Genomic DNA, 25,920 nt, shown 5'->3' with positions numbered 1-25,920 from the left:
ATGGTCACAAACACAAGCAGCCTGTCGGCTGGATCTCAGATGCTAGATACCCCAATGGGACCGATTGGGCCTCAATGAAAATGGCTACAAGCACCAAATGTTGTCATTAGCATCAATTACAAAAGAGCACACAAGTGCATGTAGTTGTTTTTGTTTTAAAAATGTCTCAGACAGTGGTTCAACATGTGGCACTGAAAAACAGCAAACCACCTAATTTTACTGTAATTCATAAACCTACATCTAAAGTCAGCAATCAACTCAGTAAAGTTAGTATATGCACACTGAATGCACCTACACAATAAAATCCATGTCTGATAGCAGAAAATCCTGCAATAATAGTGTGATGCTAAATGGGGCACTTCAACAGAAAGCAAAAGGACTGCCTACATTCACCAGTTTTAGAGCAGAGGCTATAAATGCATCACAGCAGACAGAAAGAGAACGACACATCTTTCAGCACTTGGAGAGTTGTTCATGAATATTTTTAGTGTTATTTGTTTTTAAGTCCCGGCTAACGTTTAGAGAGACACAAACACATGCAAATAGTTTGCCCTTCTTGATATTATATTTCTATGTGGCTGATATCATGTAAGAATGATGTGATGCCGTGTGGTGCCCTCGAGCTCTCATGAATCCCAGGGGTTATTATTATACTCGCAAAGATGGTCCTGAGAGGGTCTTAATGTTTTCTATGATCATTTTTATTCACATAAAGTGTCTGAGTAACCTTAAAAACTCTCTTTAAAATTACTATCATTATTTCCCCTAACGTGACTCCACTCACATCATCATTTTCATCATCAATATTGTAGAAACACTGAATATGGGACCAAAGGTTCAATTCCCTTTTTATTTCATCAAAATGTAAACTGTAGCTTTGATTGATGAACTAATGATGAGACTTGTGGTCTCTATGAACAAGTAAGATGCAATACCCTTTTCAGACTTAATATTTTTAGGGAAAATGTCATTTTGTGACAAGAATAAAATAAAAAAATGCAGTGAGCAGCATTAATAATCACATCTCTGCCAGACTGCCTTATTTTATTTGTATCGTAATTCAGTATTCCACCTTAGCCCTGATGTTAAATACCATGACTTATTCATGAATTTCATTAATTTCATTAACTTGAGATAACCTCTAAGGGGGCAAGTGGTGTAAGAGGGCTCGCCTTGGAGGAAACAACTTCAAACTAATGTAAGGTAATGAATGAATGTATGAGACAAGTTGTAAAATAACTTGCAGGTATATCCTCATTAAAGATCTTTGACAAATTACCTGTTATTTCATGACTCCACCAAAGGAAATTGTACAATATTATCTCTTTTCCTGACTGGATTATTATATCTCTTGTGGAATCATGTTCTTCTCAATGATGCAAGCCGCACGATACCGCATTTTTGATAATGATTTAAAGAAAGAAAAGACCCTATTTAGCTAACTGTGCTGATGACCATGTTTCAGATGTTGGCAGAATAGTCACCAGTGAAGTCATGTTTGAAGGAAAAAATGTGTTGGTAGAAGGAATAAATTGAGGAATATGACACAGGTTGAGATGTGGTGAGATTCTCTTGGTATTGAGTATAATCGATGATATTGTGAGGACACAAGCACTAAGGAGGATTTTAAGATGCATGGGGCTGTGCAAAAGTGTGCAGAGTGAGTCTGACTCTCCGGAGCTCATTTCTCATTGATCAGCTGGAGGGGCTCCATGGATAGAACCAATGAGAAATGATGCACCTGCAGAAGGTCAAAGTCATTCTTCCTTCAGTAAATGGTGACTCACGCAAGCACTGAGGCAGGTCTCCACTCCAGGTCCCGTTGCCTGTGCAGGTGAGCACGGCGGGAAAGGACAGCTCGTAGCCAGGTAGACAGCTGTAGCTCACGCTGGTTCCCCACTCAAGCACTGAGCCCTCCAGAAGGCCGTTTGGAATGGCTGGGGGTGTAGGACATGTCACCACTGTGGGGATAATGAGGACACAGTTAAGACAAGCTCATCAGTGTGAAGTACAAAATAGATCCAGTCAAGTTCAAGTTTAAACCAGATACTTTGGATTGTGAGGCTGAGGTCAGGACAAACATGAGACCAAACCAATGTCGTTGTCGACAGAAGATATAAAATGTGCAAATTAAATAAATGTATCTACCTATAAATACCACACTGCAGTTGTATAGTCTCTGCCAAGGTCCCAAAACATGTATTGTGATGTCACTGGGACCCAAAATCTAATCAGTGAATCCATGAGTATAAGTTTGTGACATCGCTTGAGATGTTCTTAAGATAACGCATTCACAAGGCAAAAATAGTTTGTGAGGTCACTGTGACCTTGACCTCTGACCTCCAAATTATACTCAGGTCATCTTTGAGAGTAAGTGAATGTTTGAGCCTGATGTAATGAATGGGTGTTCCTGATATATCACATTCACAAGAACAGTAGGTCAATGTGCCCTTGACCTTTGACCTCCAACTACCAAAATCTAGTTGTTCTTTGAGTCCAAGTGAACGTATGTTACAAATTTTAAGAAATGGTGATCAAGAGACGCTGCGTTCACGAGACAAAAATTTGAATTTTAAGGTCACAGTAACCGAATGGGACAAAAATGGAACGAACGGAAAGACAACTTAAATGCATAATGCCTCCTGTCACTGGCTGTCACTGGCACGGAGGCAGACAAATCGATTTGACAAACAAGTAAATGCACCAAAGATTATACAGAAACAAGACAGTCAGTCACAAGGCATTTTAAAATGAAATATTTCCACTTTAATTCGAGGTGAAACTGGACTGACACCAGTCAGGCTTTTCTGATGTTACATTTTCAAACCACATGTGTTGCATGTGGTTCTCCTCTGCAGCAGGCGGTGGCCCTACAGCAAACATGAAGAAGATGGAGCGGGGGAATCTAAATCAGTTTCTGTGCTCAAACTATTTGTGATGTGAATGTGATCACTTGAGAACCAAGACATGTCTGAGGCACAAAAAAATGAAGCTTGAGAATATTTGGTTCTATGGCCATGGACTCAAACATTATTTTCTTCCTTCTAGATGCAACGTAACCACAACAGCTGTTGCATATAACTCAAGGATAAAAGACAATGTTAAAGCTTGTAGATAATCACTAAGATTTATGTGGATTTCCAGGGGACTGACTACATCCTGGGCCTTTACATTTCTAATCAGAAATTGAATAGAAGAGAGAGTAGTGGTGTTAATATGTATTAAACATTGCAATAAACCTGTGTTTAATCCAATAAACAGTCATTCTCACAGGTCTTATCCTTTAACAAGATTAATCAAATATTTTAGTGTCCCAGAGCACCACAGCACTGCCTCCATTCAGACACAGCTAAACTAAAGTTAACTTTGTCGAAACAAAATGTTTGACATTTTCTTTACTGATGTTGCATGTTGTTATTTGTGCAATATTCAATTATATGGAATGGGACTGAGTGAAATCTCTCAAGCTCAGAGAGATGGTCTGTGTTTTGACTGTGTGCAATCTGTCTGCCGTTTGTATGTGGAGCATACTGAATAATTTCGGTGAGAAATGAGGGGACATCTTATGTGTGTAAGAGCCATACACTTCCTGCTCGACAAATGCAATGAATGAATGTATAATAAAGCTCGGAGTTTGTTCTGACACACTTGGGGGCCCGTGGGGACACAGATGGGATATGGGTTTTAGGGATGTAAATAAATCAGCAGTTGTTTTATACCATTACTATCCTTCCCCCAACCCATCACTTCCCCAAGTCTCTTTTCTATTTTAGACATTCTCATGCCATCCAAGACACTTCAACAAAGATCTGCAAATTGATGTCATGGCTTGCAACGGCCTTGCAACTGTCTGGCAAAATCAGACGCTTACTTTACAAATCCAGTTACTTAAACTGTCATGTTAACAACTAGTTCACGAGTTAAGGTTTATTCTTCTGGCAGCACAAAAACATCGTCATTTTCACTTGCAAAATACAGGAAAAAATATACAGGCTGCAGTGTGAAGACTGGCTCTAGGAATCTTTGGGGGAAAAAAACATGAACAGAGACAAACTCATCATTATAAGCACACAGACGGAGCTGAGGCAGACAGGAAATTACCGGACCACTGGACATTTCTTCGACTGTCTTCCTCCCACCAGCCTGGATTTGCTTCAAGCCTAACACCGTGCACAGTGACCTCTTCTAGCACCAACGCTACATCGAAACAACTTGGCATATACTGCATGCCAGAAGTCATCATGCTGACTTTAAGGCTCGATAAAGACTACAGCAGGTCATTTCACTTTCATTGGTTTGTTATTAGTTCCCGGAGACGAATTCACACACCTGCTGTTGTGTTTGGCAGGACAGGAAATCAGCATACAATACATGAATGAATAGTTCTGTGTAGTTAAGTGGTTCATGCTTCATCTTTAGTCAGTTCACTTTATATAGTTTATTTAGTGGCCAGGTTTCAAAGATGGTTTCGGGTTTAAATCTGTCCTTAAAAGAAATGGAATGGAAATATATGGAAATTACATAGTCCACATCTCCAATTAAATAAACGAAAATCAATTTTAATTTTTTTTATCGAATTGTAACAATTAAGTTGACTACACATATAGCACAAAGGTATTACAAGACAATAAAAATCATATTCCATCTATTCATTGTGTATACCTGCTTATCCTTTATGGATCGCTGGGAGTCTGAAATTGGACCAGATGCAGAGGCAGCCAATCACAGAGCCAACATACTGAGTCAAACAACCATTCAAACTCTCATACGCATCTCCGGTCCATTTAGAGTCTCCAATTAACCTAAACCCAAATCTGCATGGAAGTCGCAGTACCCGGAGAAAACCCACACAGCCAGCACTAACCACTGCACCGCCCCATAATTTAGACATTACATCTTAAGATCTAAAAAAGAAAATGTCTGGAAAAATGACACCGCTTGCACTGGCTGGATTATAGATTCTGTCCTTCTTACAAACTGGATTTCAGTTCTACTTGGACAATTCAGAGAGCATATAGGCTCCTGACCAGCTGCATAAACCTTTTGGACATATGGCAGATTTGAAAATTGGTACGCTTCAAATTAAAAGTTTAATAAAGTCAAAATATATAGTAGGCAAAAGATCAACAACTTTCTTGGCACATCAAATTTAGTTAATGTATTTTTTTTAGGCAGGAAGAAATTATAGTAAATGTGGAGCAGGCCACTGAGGGATATTACATATCTCCACATTTTTTGCTCAAAGGGGAAACATTCTTTTGTTCTTGGTTGGCAGCAGATGCAGAAAGATTTCCATATAGATGTTTTGCAGCATTATACAGTTTACATATGCTTTACAAGTATGCTATATTTGGAGAGATATTTAGGCTGCAATGAATGTGAATAAAAGTAATAAGCAAAACCCGACTGATGGTACAATCTGTTTTTTAATGTTTTGTTTAGTAATATAATTTTGTTTCTAAAGTTCTCGAGGAGAAACAAGTTCACTTGAAATTGTTTCTCTTTGATGTAAATGAATTTGTAAACAGTGACTATTGGGATTTGGGATTTCCATGTTGTTGCTCGGGAGCGCTAGAAAAAAAAAAAGACACTTCATTCTGAATTACCTCACTAACACACCCAGTTGGATTCTGTGAAGTCGAAAGTTGTTTGGAGTGTTTATGTGTCTCTTACTGAAGTATGTCTCGGAGAGATGGACAGATGGAGGGATGATGTGTGAGTAAACATAGGAATGGACTGCATCCGAAATTACTTAAAAATAGGGAACACAAATAATAATTATAAAAAAGGCATGAGTGACAGGCAGAACTGAATGGGAAGCAGAGAGTGTCCCCATTTTCCTAAGTAGTTCTAAGAAGCATTAGCAGTTCTTAGCTGAACACGCCAAACCTGGGATTCAAACTCAATCCTTGCTGGGCAAGGCTTATGATGTGTCATCAGCGGCACCACACACAAATGCTGCGGCTAGCACTGATTCACAAGCGTTAAGTGCAAAATTATGCACAGTCGGTACATGTAAAACCTTTCTCTCTCTCTTACTCAAATTCTCTCTCTGCCTTTCCATCTTTCGCTTCCTTCTTCCTGTCTTTTACCCTCCCTCCCTGGAATATCTCCTCATATCCCAGCGGCACATCGTCTACATCTATGAGAAGATGACAGATGTCCCGCATCATGATAATTTCAAATAGCTCACCCTGCGTGAATCGCTGCACCTTCAACTTAAACCCAATTATGCAAGAGAAAAAGCCAACAAATATTATTGGATGAGGCATTGTTTTCAGTTGTAAGAAAATAGATATTTTCGCAGCCCTTTTCGGAGACCTCTTGCTGCGTAGGCTGTCAGTGAGAGACATGATGAAAAAGCTATGATTACCAGCAAGCTGCTCTGTTGCTTGTCCCAGATAGTCTTAGAAAGAGACCGAGGGAGAGGAGCAGCAGCGACAGGGAGAAAATAAACCATAAAGCATACAGAGTGCATTCCTCCTTAATAACACATCCACACACTAAGGAGTGGCAAAATTAATATAGAGCAACCGCTTAGTAATCAACTCTTCTCTTGCCTTTTTAAAATTTGTTTACCAAAATGAGAAAAATAAGATGAGAGCAGCGGAGAGAGTGAGAGGAGGCAGGGGGGACCCTCTGGCTCGCTGACTGCTGCATACAGGTCAGTACAAGCTGACAGCACTCAGCAGCAGCAGTGGTGGTGGTGGTGGAGCCAGTGTGAAGAAGGTGTGTGTATGTATGCATGAGAGAGACAGTTGTGTAATTGAATGCCCCCAAGTGACTGTATGCATGCACAGTGGTGTGTGAGTGTGTGTTATGAGGAAGGTTAAGCTCTAGGGTTTCACTTCAGCACACCATCGTCATCAAGCATAGCTGCAGTGAGGCTGAGCGCCTGAGCTGTTGCAGTATCTGTCAAGGGTTAGAGCTCGGAGATTAGGAGCTACACACTCTTTAATACATACATGTGAGCACACATACACCCTCGCTCTCTCTGTTCACTTTAAGTACCTCGGGTAACAGTTGTGCGACCATTAATTCCTCCAGCAGCGTCAACACACCACGGACCACGTTAATAATGAAACACAGCCATGAAATATTACAAATCAGTGTCAGTTCGGATGTTGTAAATGTCTAGGCGAGGTCATGCAGGGAGCCTGAGGAGGGTAGAAAGTGTAAGGCTCCCAGGTGAGGAATGGCAGTGGCACAGAAACATAACAGCATCGTGCACACCGAGTATATCTAGACACAAAAACAGCCATAAGAGGTAAAAAATATCAGTTGGCTCTATGTTGTTTCCTGATACTCATTCCCTCTCGAAGAATTTGTCCAAGTTTCAAGAGTTTGATTTAGCATACTTTTTTGGGGCTTTCAATTACTTGTATTTGTATTTTTCTCCAACCTGCGACATTTGTCTGCCTGCATGTCTCTCACGCCTCTTTTTCTCTCACATTTCATTTGTCCTTTCCCAATTCTCAAGAGGCGAATCCGAACGCCAGCTCGGTACGCTGTAACTGAGACGGCAGCCTGGGAACAGTTCCTAAGCAACAATGAGCCACCGTTTGCCTCGTGGGCTTTTCCCTTTTCCCGGTGTACTTTTGAACTGTTCACTGCACAAGTTAATCTTCCCTGCAATACTCACTTTTGGGTGTCTACGGCAGACATGCTAATCTCTGCCTCCACTCGAGCGTCATAAATCATTGAGTGATGTATTGCTGATGGGCGTACAACAGCTAAGTCCTCTTGGTGGATTTTCGAACTTTGATGTTAATCAAGCCCATAGAGGGCGCGCAAACTTTTACAGAGGGAGCCAGCCAATGATTAACTGTTGGAGCACAATTAGAAGGATCCTTGTTGTGATGAAGAGGACTTGTTAGCCATCCATCATCAGGTGTCTGGGGAACTTTTAGCCTTGGCTCCCTGCCATCACAGGTGCAACTTGAGATGCAGGTGTGGGAGAAATCACTGTCTCTTATCAAGGACCTGGTAAAGTATAGTTTTACTTGTGTAATTTAGGGAAGCGTTTGTGGGTATGCATGTTAACATATGAACCTATACAGAATATGCATATGAGTGAGTGTCTCTGTCCTTCTCGCATCCAGTGTAATATATCGCCGTGACTTCCTTTATCAGCGGACTGAAGTGAACAATATGACGCTATCTGACCACATGGGGACTCCTGTGTCACCTTGCTTGCTAATCTCATTAGATCTCAGGGTGTAAGCATGTACTTTGTATTGTATGTGACAGTGCTAGCATGCCAAGGTTGCGACAGCCAGTTCTGATGGTTATCAAGGTTGACTGACTGCAGCATGTGTACGACGCAGTGTACTTGGGGGGGTTACATTTGTGTGCAGTTCTTACCTTTGCATGCTGGCATGGTGCCACTCCAGGTGCCATTGTTGGTGCAGGTCCTTGTGACAGTGCTGTCCCCTTCGATCATCACGAATCCCGGCTGACACACGAACGTCGCGTTCTGGCCCACGGTGATGTCGTCGCCAAACCTGAGTCCGTTGGCTGGAATACCCGGGTCGCCACAGGTGATCACTGTCGTTGATGGTCACACATAAGGAACATGAATTAGACAAGATCCACATACTGACATTGGGCGGTGATTTAAATTGCAATATAAAATATACCCTGCATTAAAAATGTATCAGTTCATCACGACAGTGTTTGATGTAATTATTCATTATGCATCCTGAAGAAAGTGGGCTGAGGGTTTATGATGTGACCACAGGGGAGGTCCTGCTTTGTCCGCAAGATTTTCCATTTTTATCTTTCTCTTGCAAAGTTGCTGGTGGTTTCCTAATCCTCCATTTATTACCTTATGTCATCAGGGCACTTATTGGTTTTACTCATATGCTTTGGGCAAAAAGAGTAGGTAGGACTCATGAAGATTAATAATGATCTTCTCAGCCTTAATATTCAAAAGTTTGAGCTAAATGCAGTTGTGCAAAATGAAAACGTTGGCCTTGACCCACAATATTTCACTGGTTAGTTTTCGACTACTACAAGCTACTGTTGCACAAGTTATTAAGTCTGAGCTTCAAGAAATGAATTCAACATTGACGTTTGTGTATTTCAGTCAGGGTTTCACTTAACTGAGCTTGGTAACGATGTAAGACATGACATAGCATTTATGGCCCTGTACACACCTGGTATCAACATGTGGTTATGGTACTCAAGCTGTGGCCCAGACCACATTCAGAGGTGTCCACATTCTTTTGGCAGTGTGATCGCAAAACTGTCCGGGGCCACATATGAAGGACCTTCTACTCAGCTGACTTCCTCTGAGCCGCTGCAGTTTCACTATGAATCGAACGTATCTTCTCTCTTCTCGTTGATTTGTTTGTAACCACCCCCACAATATCAGCACTGATCAACACATAATGATCGATACTTTCCTTAAATTGGCAAAAATCTTTCTTCACAGCTGCATGAGATTCATTCAGGCTCTCCTGACCCGTCTCTCTACCTCTCTTTCACTCGCTCGTGCCGGCGCGCACACACACTCACTCACACGGTGACAGCAGACACATCTGTAAACTCAGACTGGGTCAAAACAACATTGTTTGGTCTTGACTAACACAAATGACGAGCTTGTTAATTTGCATGTAGAGCGGGGAAGTGAGATCCGATCCCAAGTGGTCACAGGAGACATATTCAGGATGCATGTTAATGTCAGGCGTGAACACACGTACTCGACATTGGCCACTTGTGATCGGATCTCTAAGGATGGATGTTAAACACCAGGTGTGTGCGGGGCCATCGTCCATGTCAAAATTGTAATTACAACAGAGAAACCGACTTTTGGAAAGCCACGATGTGTCGGACTTTGCACAACGTAATACACAAGTGCCTGAAAACCACACACAGATGCTGTATCTCAGCCGGAGTCAGTTGTTTAAGATGTGAATTTGTTGACGCACAGTATTTTTAGCTGTCACTCAAACAACTCTGTAATCATACAGCTGTCTTTTTATATCCTACAAGAAGAAGGCTCAAGTTGTAAACATTAGAGTATTTGCCATCTCTACAATCTCTCCCATAAACGTAAAAGGGGCATTTCCACAGTTTAAAAAAAATGTTTTAACTTAAAAATCTGAGTTTAAGCTCCATGACAATGAATTGGATTTTCAACAAGGTGACTTTATTCTACATGTCTGATTTAGTTACGATTAAGGTTTCAGGCAACAAAGAGTGAATATATTTCATTATATTATCATAGTGGATCTCTAAAATATGTGGAGCACAGTATTGGCAACAATTTGGGCAAATGAAAAATGTTGTAAATATTGATTACATTTTTTTGAAAATTAATGTTAAAAAAGCATTTAAGTGTAGTACTGCAGAAAAGCCTTTTGTGGGTTCTCTTTAGTTATAACAATGATTGTGGAGCAAAATATTATATAAACTACATGATAAAGGAACATTTGTTAAATTTAACAACTAAACCAAATATGGGGATATAATTATTTTCACTGGACAGCAATGACATAAACATAATTGGTCAATCTGCACCTTTAAAAATAACACTTGACACCTCCATACAAAGATAAACTGTGAAGCACAAATGCTTGCGGGGTTATGTTGCAGCAACCTGGTGCTGCTTCTGCATATTTCAATAAAGACAACCACAATGGATCATCATGCGTAATGGCTCTGTGCTTGTGTGCAGCATTAAGCATGCGGGGCATGTTGCTCAGTTATGTGAAGATAAGAAATATCCAGAGAAGTTGAAGATACAGCTGTTAGCATATTAGCCTTTGACTGAGCACTCAAAGCTTAATCACACAGCATCTGTTGTACTATGCCCCTGACAGTGTGAGGACGGCTGTAATGTCATAGCAATACTAATAACTATGCTTTATTTACATATTTCAAACACAAATGACAAACAATACTAAACAATCAATGCATTGTGACCACAACACATATTCCCTTTTTAAATCTTGAAGCATTGATTTAGTTTTTTTCAACTCAAGAGTAGGGCCCCCGGACAATGACATTTTTGTCCCCTCTCTTCTGCTTATTCTTGGCTTCTTCTCGTGGCAAGATTTGCCGAGAGTGAACAGAGGACTGAATGTTGGCCATACTACGATGTCGGGTCTTAACCTAATGCTATCTCTGATGAATATTTAAGTTGCCAGGCTCAATTTGATCGAGTTTTTAATAGCCTTTGTTTCATCTTTCAGTATTAATATATGATTACTGATTATAAAACCTTCCCTGACTTGTTCACCTTAATGTAAGAAGCCAGTTTGATGCATATGGCTGTTCCTGCAAACGCCTCCTCTCTTAAATTAATATCTGTTTGTTTATTTTCATTTGCCGCCAAGGACCTCGACACATTGGCACATTTATCATCGCTGGGTGAAACTAACTATGTATCCTGACAAAACACGCGTGAGAGCTGCTAATTCTCAGGAACAAGACAACATGCTGGGTCCTCTGGCAGTTTGTTCATGCTTGCTCCGATAATAAATCTAATTCTCCTAGATGCATCTATTCTTAAAATCCACACATAACTTCAGGCACCGACAGAAAACACAGACAGGTAGGAAAACAGTGACAGATGAGAGAGTACCCTGCAGAAAATGTGGTGAAATTCAAGGGCAATTCTGAAAGCTTTCTTTTAATTTGGATGATTTCCACATCATATCACCTGCAGAGGTTCCTGAACCCAGTATCCACTATTATCCATGGGTTCACAACAGTTGTATCTGATGTGTGTTATAGGAAAATTCATGATGTAGGACTCTGTGGCTTTTATTTCCACTTCTCCATATGTACAGTACTGTTGCCCACTGGGAGGTAATGTTCTTCTGGAAAGTACTTTCATTCTTTACAAGACTGCAAGTTTTCTTTTCACCTGCATGTTGGATGTTTAAGTCATGAAAACTTTTCTCAGTGTGAAATATTTGATTCAAACTTTTTAAAGTAAAGGAAAAAAAAAACACTGGTACACTGGGACTAATCTTCTACTATTCACCAAATTGGTTTCTGAATATATCGGATGAAAAAGAAGCGGTGCAGTGTCAGTGCTTAGACTTGAAAAGTCCCAACATACCGGTGTTTAGCATTAAAAAATGATGACTGCGTTGAATTTACAGAACTTAGAAGTCCAGCCTGTGTATCCTGCTATATACTAATACAATTATTGACTCTAACCCCAATACTCCAAATGGGAATATACAGATTTTACAATGCCCTCAGTAAACATAAAGCTGCAATAACAATGGATTATTTGTCATATATCTCATGGCCAAGAGAAAAAAACTTGATTTTTTTTTTTTTCTATGTTTGTCTTTTAGTGTTAGAATCATCTTAAATTATCATTAGCATGCATTCTGTGTATGAAAAATGTTATATAAATAAAGTTTATTCACCCATAAATGATGATGATGGGAAACAGCAGCTGTCCTACGGTCTCGGCAGCCAAGTATTTGCACAGTAAGTGTGTATGTGCATTTCTGTTGAGTGTACACTGGTGTTTGTGTCGGATGCAATGTATGTCCTCAACTCCTTTGGAATCTGAGCCACCAAAATTAAACTGAAACACATTATGTTGAATTAAGCATGATGCATCTCATATATCCAGAAGCAGCTGGCATGAATAAAAGACAGCTGATAAAATTTTCAACCGAAAAACATCTTGCTAGAATGTGGAGAAGTGTGCGTGTAGTTCAATGCAAATGTTTACAAGTGCCTGTCTGTATCAGTAAAAGTGGAAAAAACCCAGCCAGTCAGCACAATGTAGAAAAGCTGAAGGCTGTTGACTTCAACAACTCAACTTAAAGAGTACAGCTTTTTCATTCGGCAAATAGACTGGCTCTAAAGAAAACAGGTTACTGGGAGAAGGCAGTAAGGGCATGAAATCAGAGGAGTTTACACTCACTGCAATAACCTGCTTCCAGTAAAACCGATAGCTCTTCTTTTTCCCTAACTGCGTTTTCTGAGCCATACTAAAATATTGTGGGTATTTTTGTGGCATATGGTGCTGCATCACGAAGAGCTGTTCCCCTGTTTTGGAGGACTTACAGTTATAGCAGAGATCAGGATCTGTAGTGTGCAAACAGACCTATACATACTTCAGCTACAGTTGTAGTGAGACTTATATCAGATGTAAGCACATAGAGATTTAAATGATGCCTATGAATCAGGTTACTGCAGAAATGTGACTGTAACCTGGTTAGTTCTGAATCTTTTAAGAAGCATTTTGCTTTGATGTCTTCATTTAATTATATCCCCTTCAGCAGATCTACAAGGAGAATCCAGCTCTACTGTGTTGGCATTTAAACTCAGGGAAGGAGGAGAGAGGTGGAGAATGCTATAAACAGCAGATAAAAACCAACAGGATCATGGCATTTATAAGGCAAATAGTCCCCCTGAATAATCAGTGTTTACTATTTATTTCATAAAGTGCTTTATGACTTTACCTCACACGCCACTGAACAAGTCTCCTCTCTAATGCTCCTCAGATGATTCCCTAATTCCTTAACTGGCTCTATAAATTAAATTGATCAACCATCAAGACTGTTCAAATAAAAATAAAGGAACTTTTCCTTCTCACCTTGAGCGACTTTGATCTGGTCACCTACATGATCGATTGCCCATGAACCGTGAAAATGATTGCCTCCCTAATGAAGGCACACTCAGCCAATTTTAGCATCGTAAGTGTTGATGTCCCTGAACTGACCACTAACATTTTACGGGAAGTGATAGCATACAGGAGAATAACAATAATAAGATGGGTGATAAGCTGGCTTCAACGTGGGGGAAAGGGAACAAGGAAGCTATTCCACCTTTCTGCATGTTTGGTCATTATTTTTCAATGCAATTTTCAATTTTCCTCTCCTGCGCCCTCCCCCTGTGTGCGTCTCCACAGAGGCTCATTTCATTCCAAAATTGAAAATCATACCAATACGATTCATCTTATCTTGTGACTCAATAACAAGAATGAGGAAGAGAGAATGTGATGATTTTCAGAGAGAAGAACAATGTGTGTAATTTAGTTTGATAGTCATCCTGGTGCAAACTGAATATAGATTGGCATACTTCTTAATTACTGCAAGGATCATTTGCTGAGCCCCAGACAATAAAAAAAAAAGAAAAACTACCTGACAGTTGTGAAGATTTATGTGCTATATGAAATCTTATATCCTTTCTTAGCACCTTCGTTAATCACTCAAAGCGCCTCCTTTTGGAAGAAATGAGGAGCAAAATCATCTTCATTCCTTCCTGTCTTGTCATAAATCTTTTCAGGGATGTTTATCTGCACTTCAGTGTAAATTATTACATATGTTAGTTTGTTTGGAAGGTATAATAGAGAATAGAACAATGGCTGATTTACTGTACTAACAAACTTAATGTGACTGATATGCTTGGCCGTGTGTAACTGGTCAGTAGAGGCTCATTATCAAGATAACACTTTGATTCTTTGTATTTTAGATGCACCCATGGGAGATCTCAATTTCAGTCTTTTCTTATACTTATTTTCTTGGTATATTTAATAAAATGATCAATTCTGTGACTGCAAATGTTGTTATGTTGTGTGACTCTCTATTCAAAGCACTGGTGTAATTCTCCAATGAATGCATCTCACTGCATTGGCACTGATCATTTTCTTTCACATGAGTAGACAATGCATTTCTTTTCTCTTCCTCTGCATAACTCTGTCACGACTCTGACCTCATGTCATATTCCTGTGCATTGAAAACTCACTTGTGCAGTTTGGAGCTGTGCCAGACCACGTGCCATTTGCCAGACACTGGCGTGTGGGTGACCCACTGAGGAAATAGCCTTCCATACAAGAATACACGATGGAGTGGGAGAAGATTGTGCCATCCACGCGAGAAATGCGGCCATGAGCAGGTGTACCTGGGTTCCCACAGTGCACCGCTGCAAAACAGGAGAAAAGAAAGGAGATGAAGGTCAGAGGTATAAAATAGTAATGCATTCTCTATTTTTCATATCAATGTTTCACAGTCTGAGGGTTGGGACCCCCCTCCCCCTGAGGCGGAGCCAAGATGACTTTGTAAAGTCATCTTGGCTCCGCCAGTTTTGAGAAAATGTATTCCTAACATGTGAATAGTAATATTTATTTGTAAAATAATTGCTGTTTTGCTTTTGACTTGATGAATATTTGTTGTCTCTTGTCAGATTAGCACTCACGTGGAACAGTTTGAAAAAGGGCAGAGAGAAATTGTTGTCTTATGTCAGAGTTCCCATTAAGTGTGTGTGTGTGTGCTTCACATCACCCAACAAGCAAAGACACACTAATCTGCACAGCATCACGGCTTTATTAAGAGATGCTAACGAGCAAAGGTGGTGCAGTGCCTCGTTACACTGTGTGTTGATGACTCATCAGAAAATAAAGTGCAGTTTGTGTATTGTCAAGTTCGATGGTAGATCAATGGAAACGACATTTAGTGCTGACTTGGAACAAAAAGAGGATTATGGAAGTAATGACATTTTGCAGCTGTGGACTAAAGACCCTTCAAATTGTATTAACCAATGAACAGATGCAAAAATATGACTGAGTATTAGGGATTAAGAAAAAAATATTCAGAGATTTAGATAAACAACTATGAGAAATAAGTCACAATTTAAGCAGTCATTTTACATCAGAGGGAATATCAGAAGATCAGCCTGTTTCCTGCTTTACAATGAGGAATATGAAGCATCTTGTCAAGTTGTACTTTAGCACGTTGAACAAATAATAAAATTCTAAATATTTTGGCACATCAGCACCACATTATCATAAGTATCAGGACTTTCATAATTCAGTCTATTCCAAAGAAAGAACCACATGTATACTTGAAGGAAATCGCCTCTTTGTTAGTGGTTGATGGTTGTCATTAGTTACATCTGTGTGATGTTCAAAATGTTTTTTTAAAGTTTTACAAAGAGATTAATTGGAACTCCGGCTATCAGATTTTATTTATTCTTGTAAAATTACAACTTTATTCTTATAATATTACACATTTTCTTTGTAATATTACAGATTTATTCTCGAAATCTATGATTATTTTGTCATAACAAAATATTAAATAACTTTGACTGACTTTGCACATTATGATATATCACTTCCTACAGTTTAAAGCACAAGCTGAGCTCAGACTCAGGGGCTGAATTTGATGCAAAGTGTTGCTTTAGATGTGCAATCCCTCGGGGGTGGGCTGGGAGGGGGTCGTCTCTCTGCAGAGCACTGTGGGCTTCGGCCTTTCACACTGAGATATCCTTTACAGCCTTTCCAGAATATGTCAACTAAATTGTGTCCCTGAAGAGGTGAGAGAACAGAATACGTTTCATGTGCTTTTCGTTTACTCCAAATCATAATGTCTCATTATGAAACTCATTTACTCTTTCAATCACCTAATTGCCTGGAAAATCTGAAGTTCTGATTCTTGTCAGAAACAGACATGTCGTAGGTGCAGTGATGATTTCACAATTACCACGCACACGCACACGCACACACACACACACACACACTCTCATTGCGGGGCAAGTACATCGCTCACACACACCAGGTGCCGACATGCTCACATTACTGTAAATGCACACACAAGGACATGTACACACGTTCCAAAAATAAAGTATGATCACCTTTTTGGCTTCCTCTTGCAATAATTCAAGACAGACATGATGACAGAAACACAAAATAGACCTTGATGGCTTTGTGAGATGGATATTAAGCTGAATATCCATAGTGACTGTTCTCCAGAGACTGTAAAAGGTTGTGGATAACGGATGGATGGGCTTTAACATTAGACAGGGCTTTAGATCACAGACAGGCAGTGTTGAAACTCGTTCAGGCCTCAGTGAATTCATGCCCCCATCCTCTTGAGGTGGAGGGATGGCTAAAACAATCTTTAAATCAGGGGTTCATTGGGGAGATGGAGAGATAAAAGGTGGTAAATGTGGGGCAAAAAGTTGGGGAGGGAAGAAAGGGCTCAACTGTAGAGAAAGGAGGGACAGAGGGAGGTGTGGCGAGGGATGGAAAAACAGCCGGACAACAAGATTGAGCCGGACAGAAATCAAGGGAGAAGCAAGAGAGAAAAAGGCTGACATCAGGGGAAATGAAGGATAAAGAGAGAGGAAGAAAAAAGTGGGAAGAACAAGAGCGATGAAATGAAAGACGTGTACACAGAGGATAGTTCAGAAGGCCAGTGCATCGCCCCATCATATTAAGAATGACATTGGTACCCTGCCAAGCTGGCGGACAGTAGATAGAGGAGAGATGCAGTCGAATATTCGCCTCAATATCTGGTTGACCCCTGAGGGTAATTTATGCAAGATTTAGAGCTGCTGTTGTGTGAACTAATATCTTCAAAATCCACAATGATTATTTTATCACAATCCAAAAGGAACTTGGCTTTAGGTCTCTAGAATTCATGTTTTTTTGTTGTATTAGGGAAGCTCGCCACAGTACCATGTGCTGCAGGAAATACCACAGTGCTGCAGTAAGATACGGATCCATCTGGTGCAATACTCTGTGAGCTTTTTGCAACCATTTGTGTGTGTGGGTGTGGATACACATGAGCACCTGTCTCTCAGTCCTGCATGCTGCAATGTTGTAATCGCAACAGTTGAGGAAAAATAGATTCTATCCCTGTACAATGTGCCAGTCATAGTGGCATGAGCAGACTACTGAAACCATAACTCAGGCTGTGATTTGAATCTGTTCCAAGCCACCTTCATGCATCACTGCTAATTTTGTGGGCTACCCTTATTTGTTGCATCTTTATGCTATATATAAAAAACATATATTATAATACTAGCCTTAGCTGTAAATAAAGTTATCCAGACAAAATGCAAACATTTGTGAATGACTAAACATGAGAAAGGAGGCTACATGTGAGTTATATTGTCACAGAAGAAACAATGTAAATGATATGATGTGAAATGGTTAATAAAACATTAGGTGAATGGCAGTAGTCTGTACTCCCTCTCTTTCTGGTTATAACACTTTTCTAACCACTCAATAAAAGGGGTAATTATTATCATTGATGAACATTAACCACAGCAAACTCAACGTAGAAACACTGGCAGGGACAGCGTGCCAGCAGCAACTTTGTGGACACACACGCGCCTGCCAGCTGCAAGATGACGTGTGTGACACTAACATCTCATATTTACCAAGAGAAATGTATTCTAAAGACCATGCTATTCCCTGATGTTCGGCATGAAATTGTTTTGTGCACAGTGCATGCAACATCGTGGTGGCAAACAAACATAAAAACGAAAGTCATCGCTTGACAAACACTTCCCCATGTTTGTCAAAGAAAGCTGTTTAAGAATAAAATCTCTCAAAATATTTTAACCATGGCGTGAAAGCTTTATTCAGAGTGTCAGGTTGGATGTGGAATGAAATCAGAGATGAAGAGCATTTATGTGTGGGAGAGGACACAGAGATGAAAATAATTTAAAATTTCTTGTAAAGGATAGGCTACTGTGAAGTGGGAGAATTAAGAAATTATTAATGAAGCACACAGAATAAAAGCTGAAAAGTAATGCAGCTGTCATTTCAATTTTTTTGAAAAGCGGCAGTGAAATAATTTTAGGTTACAATAACCCAGACAAAAGCCCAGGAAATACTGGAGGGACTGATCTGTGAACTGTTTGCACAGTCGTGCTTTTGGTAATGTAATTTGAGGAGTAAGGAAAAAAAAAATTTGGAAGCAATTATTTTTTAACTGAGTATTTCAGTAATAAAATGTTGGTCTTCTATAACATTGGTGGATGAAGAGATGTTATTGCAAAGTCAGATTTGTCCTGAAATTGGAAGTGTGGACTCAACGCCTAAAATACTGGATTCCTTCCTGTAATGCAGCTCAGTAGGAAAATACCCACGTCTTTCAAACTCTCCAAGCTCAAGCCGAAATAGCACAGATGACATCATCAGGTACACTTTGTCACCCTTTTACACAAAGCACAGCAAAACTGCACCTGAATACAATATTCTGAAATTATTTCTAAATAAGGTTTACAATTGAATATATCTTGTCAAAGAATAAGAAAATAAGACTCGACGAAGCCTTCAGTGAGAGCTTTTGGTTCTGCAACGTCAGAGTATCAGGCTGTGTTCATTCAGTGCAAAAAAACCTATTGAGGCTTGATACCCAGCCCCAAAGTAAGAACACATTCCCTTGTAAAACTGTGTGACTTTCCAATGTGTATGTGTATGTGTATGTGTATGTGTGTAGTTCAGTTTCACTCCTTTCCTACTGTTTTCATACATAACATCACAGAGACGTTTTTAAGTTTTGCCTTACGTTTGCAGAAAGGCTGTCTGCCTGACCAGGTCCCGTTGGGGAAGCAGATCCTCTCTGCCGAGCCGTACAGCGTGTGTCCCACTGCGCAGGTGAGGCGCACCTTGCTGCGGACTTTGAAATTCCCCGCCTCCCTGCTGGCGTGGGCAGGCGTGCCAGGATCCCCACAGGTGCCCCCCGAGTCGCCTGCGACGGGAGATAACCAGACATGGATCAATGAAAACAAGAAAGTAAAGATGGCATCCACTTTAACTGTCAAAGTGTACGTTGGTGTGGCAGAGAATAACAAGACAGTGTTTGTGTCTGTCAAGCAGAAAGACAATACAGAGAGGGCTTAGTCTCAAACTGTACGTCTCTTGAATCCTCCGGGAAGCAACTCTAAAACACACAATGCACCAGTGAGCAGTTGTCACCAGGCCAACAACCTGAAGGACCAATGCTTTTCACTGCTTTGACACCAGGAGCTTTGTGTCCATAAAAGCAGCGGGACCAGCATTAAAAGGCAACCAGCTGTGGTTATGAGAAATGATGAATACAGTTTGACCTCCGAAGCTGAATGCGTTTTCATTATCCTGAATTATCTCCCCCTGTCTTTTGTTCTGTGGAGGAACATACAGTACTCTCAGTGGCATGCACCACCTGTCTTGTACGACCACAAATTAATACAAAAAAGAAGAACGCTGTTTCAACTGTTGATTCTCTTCTCATGGCGCTCTCCAGCCGGTGATAAAAGATGGGTAGTGAGTCATAGGAAATGAGAGGGAGATAACAGGTATGGAGTCAGGAAAGTGCCATGCCTACTGAAAGTTTTATGTGGTAATGAACAGCAAGCTTAGCAGAGTGGTGTGTAAGTTAGAATCGAGTCCAGGGAGTGGAGTGGTTTTTAGTTTTGCATTCACGGGGGGGGGGGACATCCTCAGACAGCAGGGAAAATAAAGCTCATAACACACATAACACCAACCATCACTTCATCTGCTGCTGTTTCAGTTCTATCACAGAAATGAAACCAGTGAAATTAAAAATCTAAATGTTTGGCTTCAGAAGACAGTATCACAGACAGACAGATTTATTAATACATAGAGTGATGGAGTTATCTAATCTAGTGCTGTGCTTGTCTTTACAGCTCCGCATGTGTCGTCTCTTTGTGGAGGATCTGTGCTTTATTGGCTTTGAGATCCTGTTCTCCGAGCTGTGCACACACCCTGTGTATCATTGCCCGTATGTCTGCTGCTCCCCGTCTACAGAGCAGCAAACAGCTGCAGTAATACTCGACTTGTTGACAAAGCCTTGCTGCACAAACACCTAGCTCATATCTTCAACACACATTCTACTGATCGCATGTGCACAAGCTGGATTTGTCAGGTCAGGGGCTCAAAGCTGGAGATGATAAGTTTGTGCGTGACTGCGGTTAGCACAGTGGACGTGTGCCTGTGTGTGATGCCTTCTACCTTTATATACGTATGTGTGTGTGTTTCTGTAAGAGAGTGCACTTGCATGTGAGTGTTTGTGCGTCTCGCTGCTTGGCTGTGCATGTACCTGCATACGTTAGTGCATGTTAGGCATACATACTTATTTGTTGCCCGGGTGTGTGCATGTATGCGTGCGTGTGTCTCACAGCAGCTGCCGGTACTTCGTTAGTCTCCTTCGGTTAGGTGAGGCGGCCCAGCTCGGCATGCACCGTGACAGCTATAATCTCACTAATTGGGATGGCAGTGGATTTGGTTTGAATCAGAGTTAATGTCCGTTCACCAGGCTGCCTTTGTGAGGAAATAATAAGGCCTTCAACTCAGTCATGCAACAGATGAGGACAAAAGGGGAATGGCCTGGCAAGCAGTTTTAAGCTCCCTCTTACTAATTAACAAGGGAGGACAGATGAGAGGAAGGATAGATGCATGGATGAGAACTGTCATTGATGCTGGGCTGCACTTTTAAAAAATTCAAAGCACGGATGTTGTTGTTGCTATTGGTGATAAAATACAAAAAAGAATCTTTGTGTGCCATTTTAATAATCTCTACTCCTACTAAGCTGCCTAAAGACTATGCAGCAACCTGCAACAAAACTTTATGATTGCCGGAAAAGCAAAAAAAGAAGCTTAGACCAATGGATATGATAAAGACGATTTTCAAAAGAGAAAGAATTTAAACGTACTTTCCACAGAGCTCATTTATTTACTTAACGCTGCAGCACTGATTGCATCATTTCAGAAGGTTTCGTTAATGCTCCTGTGAAAACTAGGTGTGAAAACGTAAACTGTATCAATTTAAAACTTAAAACCATTTAATGCACTGAAACTTTGTCTCCTGTAAGGAACAACCGACTTGTTCTAAAGATGAAACAGGTGTTGACAGCTATAGGTCTGAATTCATCAAGCCTCTTAGTGATTCTAAAAAGCTTTCTTTTATTGCATCACAGCTAATGAGAAGCAGTGGTACAGTAAAGTCTTGTGTGGCCATGTAAGGACAATCTACACATTTACACTTAAATTATCTATGTATAAAACCTATGTTAGCATTACCCTTATATTATCCTAATTGTCACACATATCTAAAAACCTGTTTATATACCTTGTTTCTTCACCTAAGTTTTCCCATCACCATACATTTATACAGAAGCATCAACAGTGCTACTTTATGGGTAAAACTAATAAAAGTGACACTTTTGTAATGTCTGAGTTCAGTACATGTAATCAAAATTCATATCTGCTATAGGTCACCTCAGCACATTCTTTTTCCTCAGCTGGGTAAGTCACAGCATCATTTATTATGATTAAATCCTCTGATCAGTGACCCAGCGCTCACATTCTGCTGCACAAATTCCTCCACAGGGGTTCACTCTCTAAACAGCTATTGCTCTTTGACAATTTAAATACTCGGAAACAGATTCATGGTAGCTTTCCATATCTCCCTTTTGCAAATGATAAATTGAGCCTGATTATGGTTTGGACAAGTTAATGCAATAAAATCTAATTTGCTATTATATGTTCTGTCTGAGATTAAAGTGCAGTATCGTTGCTTGATTCCTTAAGACAAACAGGAGACAGTGGAGCCCATGTTGATGAGACACAGCTCAGACTGAGTGACAAAATTAAATATAATACAAAATTGCAAATCATCACTTTCAAAGAGGCACATTTATCATAACAGCAGGGTGCTGATCAAATCATCTCAGTAGACCCAAATCGTTTCAAAAGACGAGGCAATAAAGACGAAAAAAATATCTTGCAACAGTGTTTTTCCCAAACCCAAATCATTAAAATCACGACTATAATTTCAGACCAAAAAATAAATATTAGGCTGAGCACAGCAGATAATTATGCATGCTCAAACAATGACAAGTTCCCCCATTACACCTCAATGTTGCATTTTGCAAACAAAACATAACCGACACTGTGACTGGATAATACATTTGAGGCTTTCTAATCATGTACATCCCTTTAGCATCCAGTCTTAACTTCATTACTGCCAGACTGCTTCTCCACCTGTCTGAGTAAATACAAAATATTGAAGTCGAGTAGACAGTTTGGACTCCCACTTAAAAAAAGAGGGAAAACACTGTCATACAAGCCTGCTTACAAACATTACTTCTGGGTCAATGAGTTGAACAAACCAAGTGAACATTCAGTAAAGAGAATCCACTTAAATGGTCAGGAAGGCTTAAGTGTGATGGGAGGGAAGTGCACAGAGGGGATTAAGTTAGTGGGGGAGAAGTTTGTAGCTCTGCAGGAACACACCACGAGACACACTTTTCTTCAGAAATCGGCGAGGAGAGTCTACAACTAAATGCACTGAACACAATTTGCTCGCCAGAGTTTGCATTTGGGGTATGTCAGGGGTGACATCTCTCGCTCGGTTGATTGTCTCACGCAGGAGGAAGCATTTGCTTCCACACGTTCTTTGGCTGAGACGAGAAGTCATAACTTAATGTCACTGAATCGAAGAAAAGTGATGGATAAAGGGTTTGGGCTGTTTGGCACTGGTTCCTCGGCCCGATGAAGACACGTTCGACAAACCACGAGAGTGGCTGTGCTAAAATTGAAATGCTGAAACTGCTTTGCATAGAGCGGAATTTGATAATAATGGTTAAACATTTGGCACGCAGAAACCTTTAAAAAGAGCCTGAGTTGCACAGAGCTGTCGTTTGAGGGCAAATAATTGGCTCAGTTAGCGGATCTCTATCCAGGGCAGTTTTTTCTCTGAAGTTAACACAGACACTAACTAAATACTTCATCGATGCCAAGACTTCCGAGTACTATCACACGATGACAATTATCAATCAATTTCTGTGCCATGTAGCCATGCATTAACCAATCTATCTGCAACTTGTCCCCACAGATCTGTGTCCTGATTGGTCTGTGATCTACAGACGCTGCTGTGAACAGCTGTGCAAGGACAGACCTTGTGAAAAGTGCTGACAGAGTGTTCTGTGGAGGATCTGCAGTATTTGGACATTGTTTCTGGGAGAAAAAAAAAAGGAAAACAAGATGTTGCTGCTGATTTTTTAAAAGCCATTATTTTAGAGCTGCGGACGCCACAAATAGAATTCTATTAAACTCTGCCCTATTGGGGTGATGCCAGTAATCTCAGACACAGATATTTCAAAGCCTGTGTAAATAAAACTAATACTATCTCTCTGGTAGATATCACTAAAGGCAAGTGATGAAATATAGTTTTGTTTATGTTTTTCTATGTTTTGCAGTTTGGTCAAACCAAACCACAAATCATTCCATTTATTTGGAGAGCACCTGCCCAAGCACAGACTGGGTTCAGATAAAATGATTGTCTTCTTTTCAAAACAAAAACTACTTGTTCCTATAATATGATGCTGTTATCAGTGTCACGAGGGAGAGGGAAAAGGAGAGGCTTCTGTTTCATAGCGTGCAGGCAGCCTGCATGACTATATTTGTGAATGTTTGTTTACCTGAGCAGTGGGGCAGTGGACCACTCCAGTGACCGTTCAGCTGACAGGTGAGTGATGAGTCTCCTATGAGCTGGCGGTCTCCAGAGCAGGAGTAGCGCACCGTGGAGCCAAAGGTAAACTTCTCTCCACTCATCTCTCCGTGGGGAGGTGTCCCTGGGTGGCCGCAGTCCACTTCTGCATGACAGAGTGCGGAGAGGAAATAAGATTATCAGTGGGTGAATGAACGGATGGATGGATTAGTGTCGTCTGCCTAGACATGCTTGATGAAAATCACAACTCGCGCTGCTGCTGGTGTTGCTGGAACACCAGGTTGTTTTTGTATTGTTAGAAAAACAGCTTGAGAGAAGAAAAACAATCGATTTTATGTTTCAGGAGAAGATTCAGTGAATATTTGGATTATTTCAGTAGGTAAAGACACATATATCTATAAGTGGCACAGAAAGGCTTGTGTTGACTGAGGTAGATTAGGTAGATTGTTGTTTAGACAGAAATCAGTTTGCTTGCCCAGAACTGCATCACTGTCACTAATCACTTCTCATAAAAATAGTACATTGCAACATTGTATATACATCTGAATTAAGTGCTCGCTTATTCTCAGAACTAGAATCTTATTTAGCTTCTGCTTTTTAATTAGTTTGACCTTTGTGTGTGGTTGGGGGGTTAGTCTCATAACGCAAAGGAAGTTTCTGTAATTTCACAAAACTAATTTCTGAGAAAAGATTCAGTGACGCCCAGAGCCGTGAATAAACATTTGAGACAGACACTCCTGTGTATCTCTTTAATTACTATTCCGTTTGATAAAATAAATACGGTGCGTCATCTCTCTACCATGAAATGAAGTGCTTTCCGAGGCTGTGTGCAAAACGTAGAGGTTCACTTTCGATGATTCCCCTGGAAACACGTCAGTGGTGTCACTGGCAGCCCCGTACAAAAGTGTGTGCGCATGATAAGCCAGGTGTTTGAAAGGGACATTACAACCTCGAATAACCCCTAAAGTTCATGTATGGTTGTTGGTGTAATGCGAGTGCTTGGTTTTCGAGGGAACATTAGCGATAGCCTGAACAACTGGTCCTATGACAGTTTCCCTCATTTCTCAATTAGGCAGTGTGCAACATAACCATAAGCCAGGGGGGCATCGAACATTACACAGATGCTCCCAGTCACAGCATTTAGAAAGTTGCGCCATTAAAACTCGAGAAGCAAATGGGGACACAAACAAGGTTGTGGACAACCAATCGAGAGTGAAACTTCTCTCTTCATTTAATCTGGCTTTCATTTAAAGTGTATTAATTCATCACATCAGTGTAGAACTCACTGATTACAAGGGAAAAGTAGATAGAATTTGAACAGTGGACAGACATATACACAAACAGGAACTGTATAAAAAACTTACCGATGCAATCTGGCAGAGGTTTGTCCCAGTGTCCCACCGGCTGGCATGTGAGCACCGATGAGCCGAACACGTAATATCCGGGGTTACAGTCGTAGAAGACCACGCTGCCGAATGTGAAGTTGCCGTGCTCGATCTTACTCTCCCGGATAGAGTTGGCAGGGATACCCGGGTCTGTGCAATTTACAACTGTTTAAAAAAAGAAAAAGAAAAATGAAAGTTATGCCATCGCGCATTATTCAGTTAGTTAAACATAATGGGGGAATACAGGCAGCAGTTCAATTCACTTTTATTGCTGCAAGAATATTTCAAGCAAGACAGATGTTTTTAATGTA

The 25,920-nt window shown here is 40.5% G+C and overlaps 1 protein-coding gene across 1 annotated transcript in view; it reads right to left on the bottom strand.

Moving 5' to 3' along the window:
- The window catches only part of LOC118114004 (CUB and sushi domain-containing protein 3), a 216,408-nt gene that overhangs the window by 21,517 nt on the left and 168,971 nt on the right, over window positions 1–25,920 (bottom strand). Inside the window, exons 55-60 of the mRNA XM_035164185.2 lie at window positions 25,589–25,774; window positions 24,196–24,369; window positions 19,281–19,463; window positions 14,728–14,904; window positions 8,365–8,547; window positions 1,788–1,961 (exon numbers count right to left, since the gene is read on the bottom strand). Coding sequence (XP_035020076.2) covers window positions 1,788–1,961; window positions 8,365–8,547; window positions 14,728–14,904; window positions 19,281–19,463; window positions 24,196–24,369; window positions 25,589–25,774 — 1,077 coding nt within the window. The remainder of the gene's footprint in view (window positions 1–1,787; window positions 1,962–8,364; window positions 8,548–14,727; window positions 14,905–19,280; window positions 19,464–24,195; window positions 24,370–25,588; window positions 25,775–25,920) is intronic.

This window comes from Hippoglossus stenolepis, chromosome 8 (genome assembly GCF_022539355.2).
Source record: "Hippoglossus stenolepis isolate QCI-W04-F060 chromosome 8, HSTE1.2, whole genome shotgun sequence".
Taxonomy (NCBI): Eukaryota; Metazoa; Chordata; class Actinopteri; order Pleuronectiformes; family Pleuronectidae; genus Hippoglossus; species Hippoglossus stenolepis.
The sequence above is the reverse complement of the archived record's forward strand: the minus strand, read 5'-3'. Positions and strand labels throughout refer to the sequence as shown.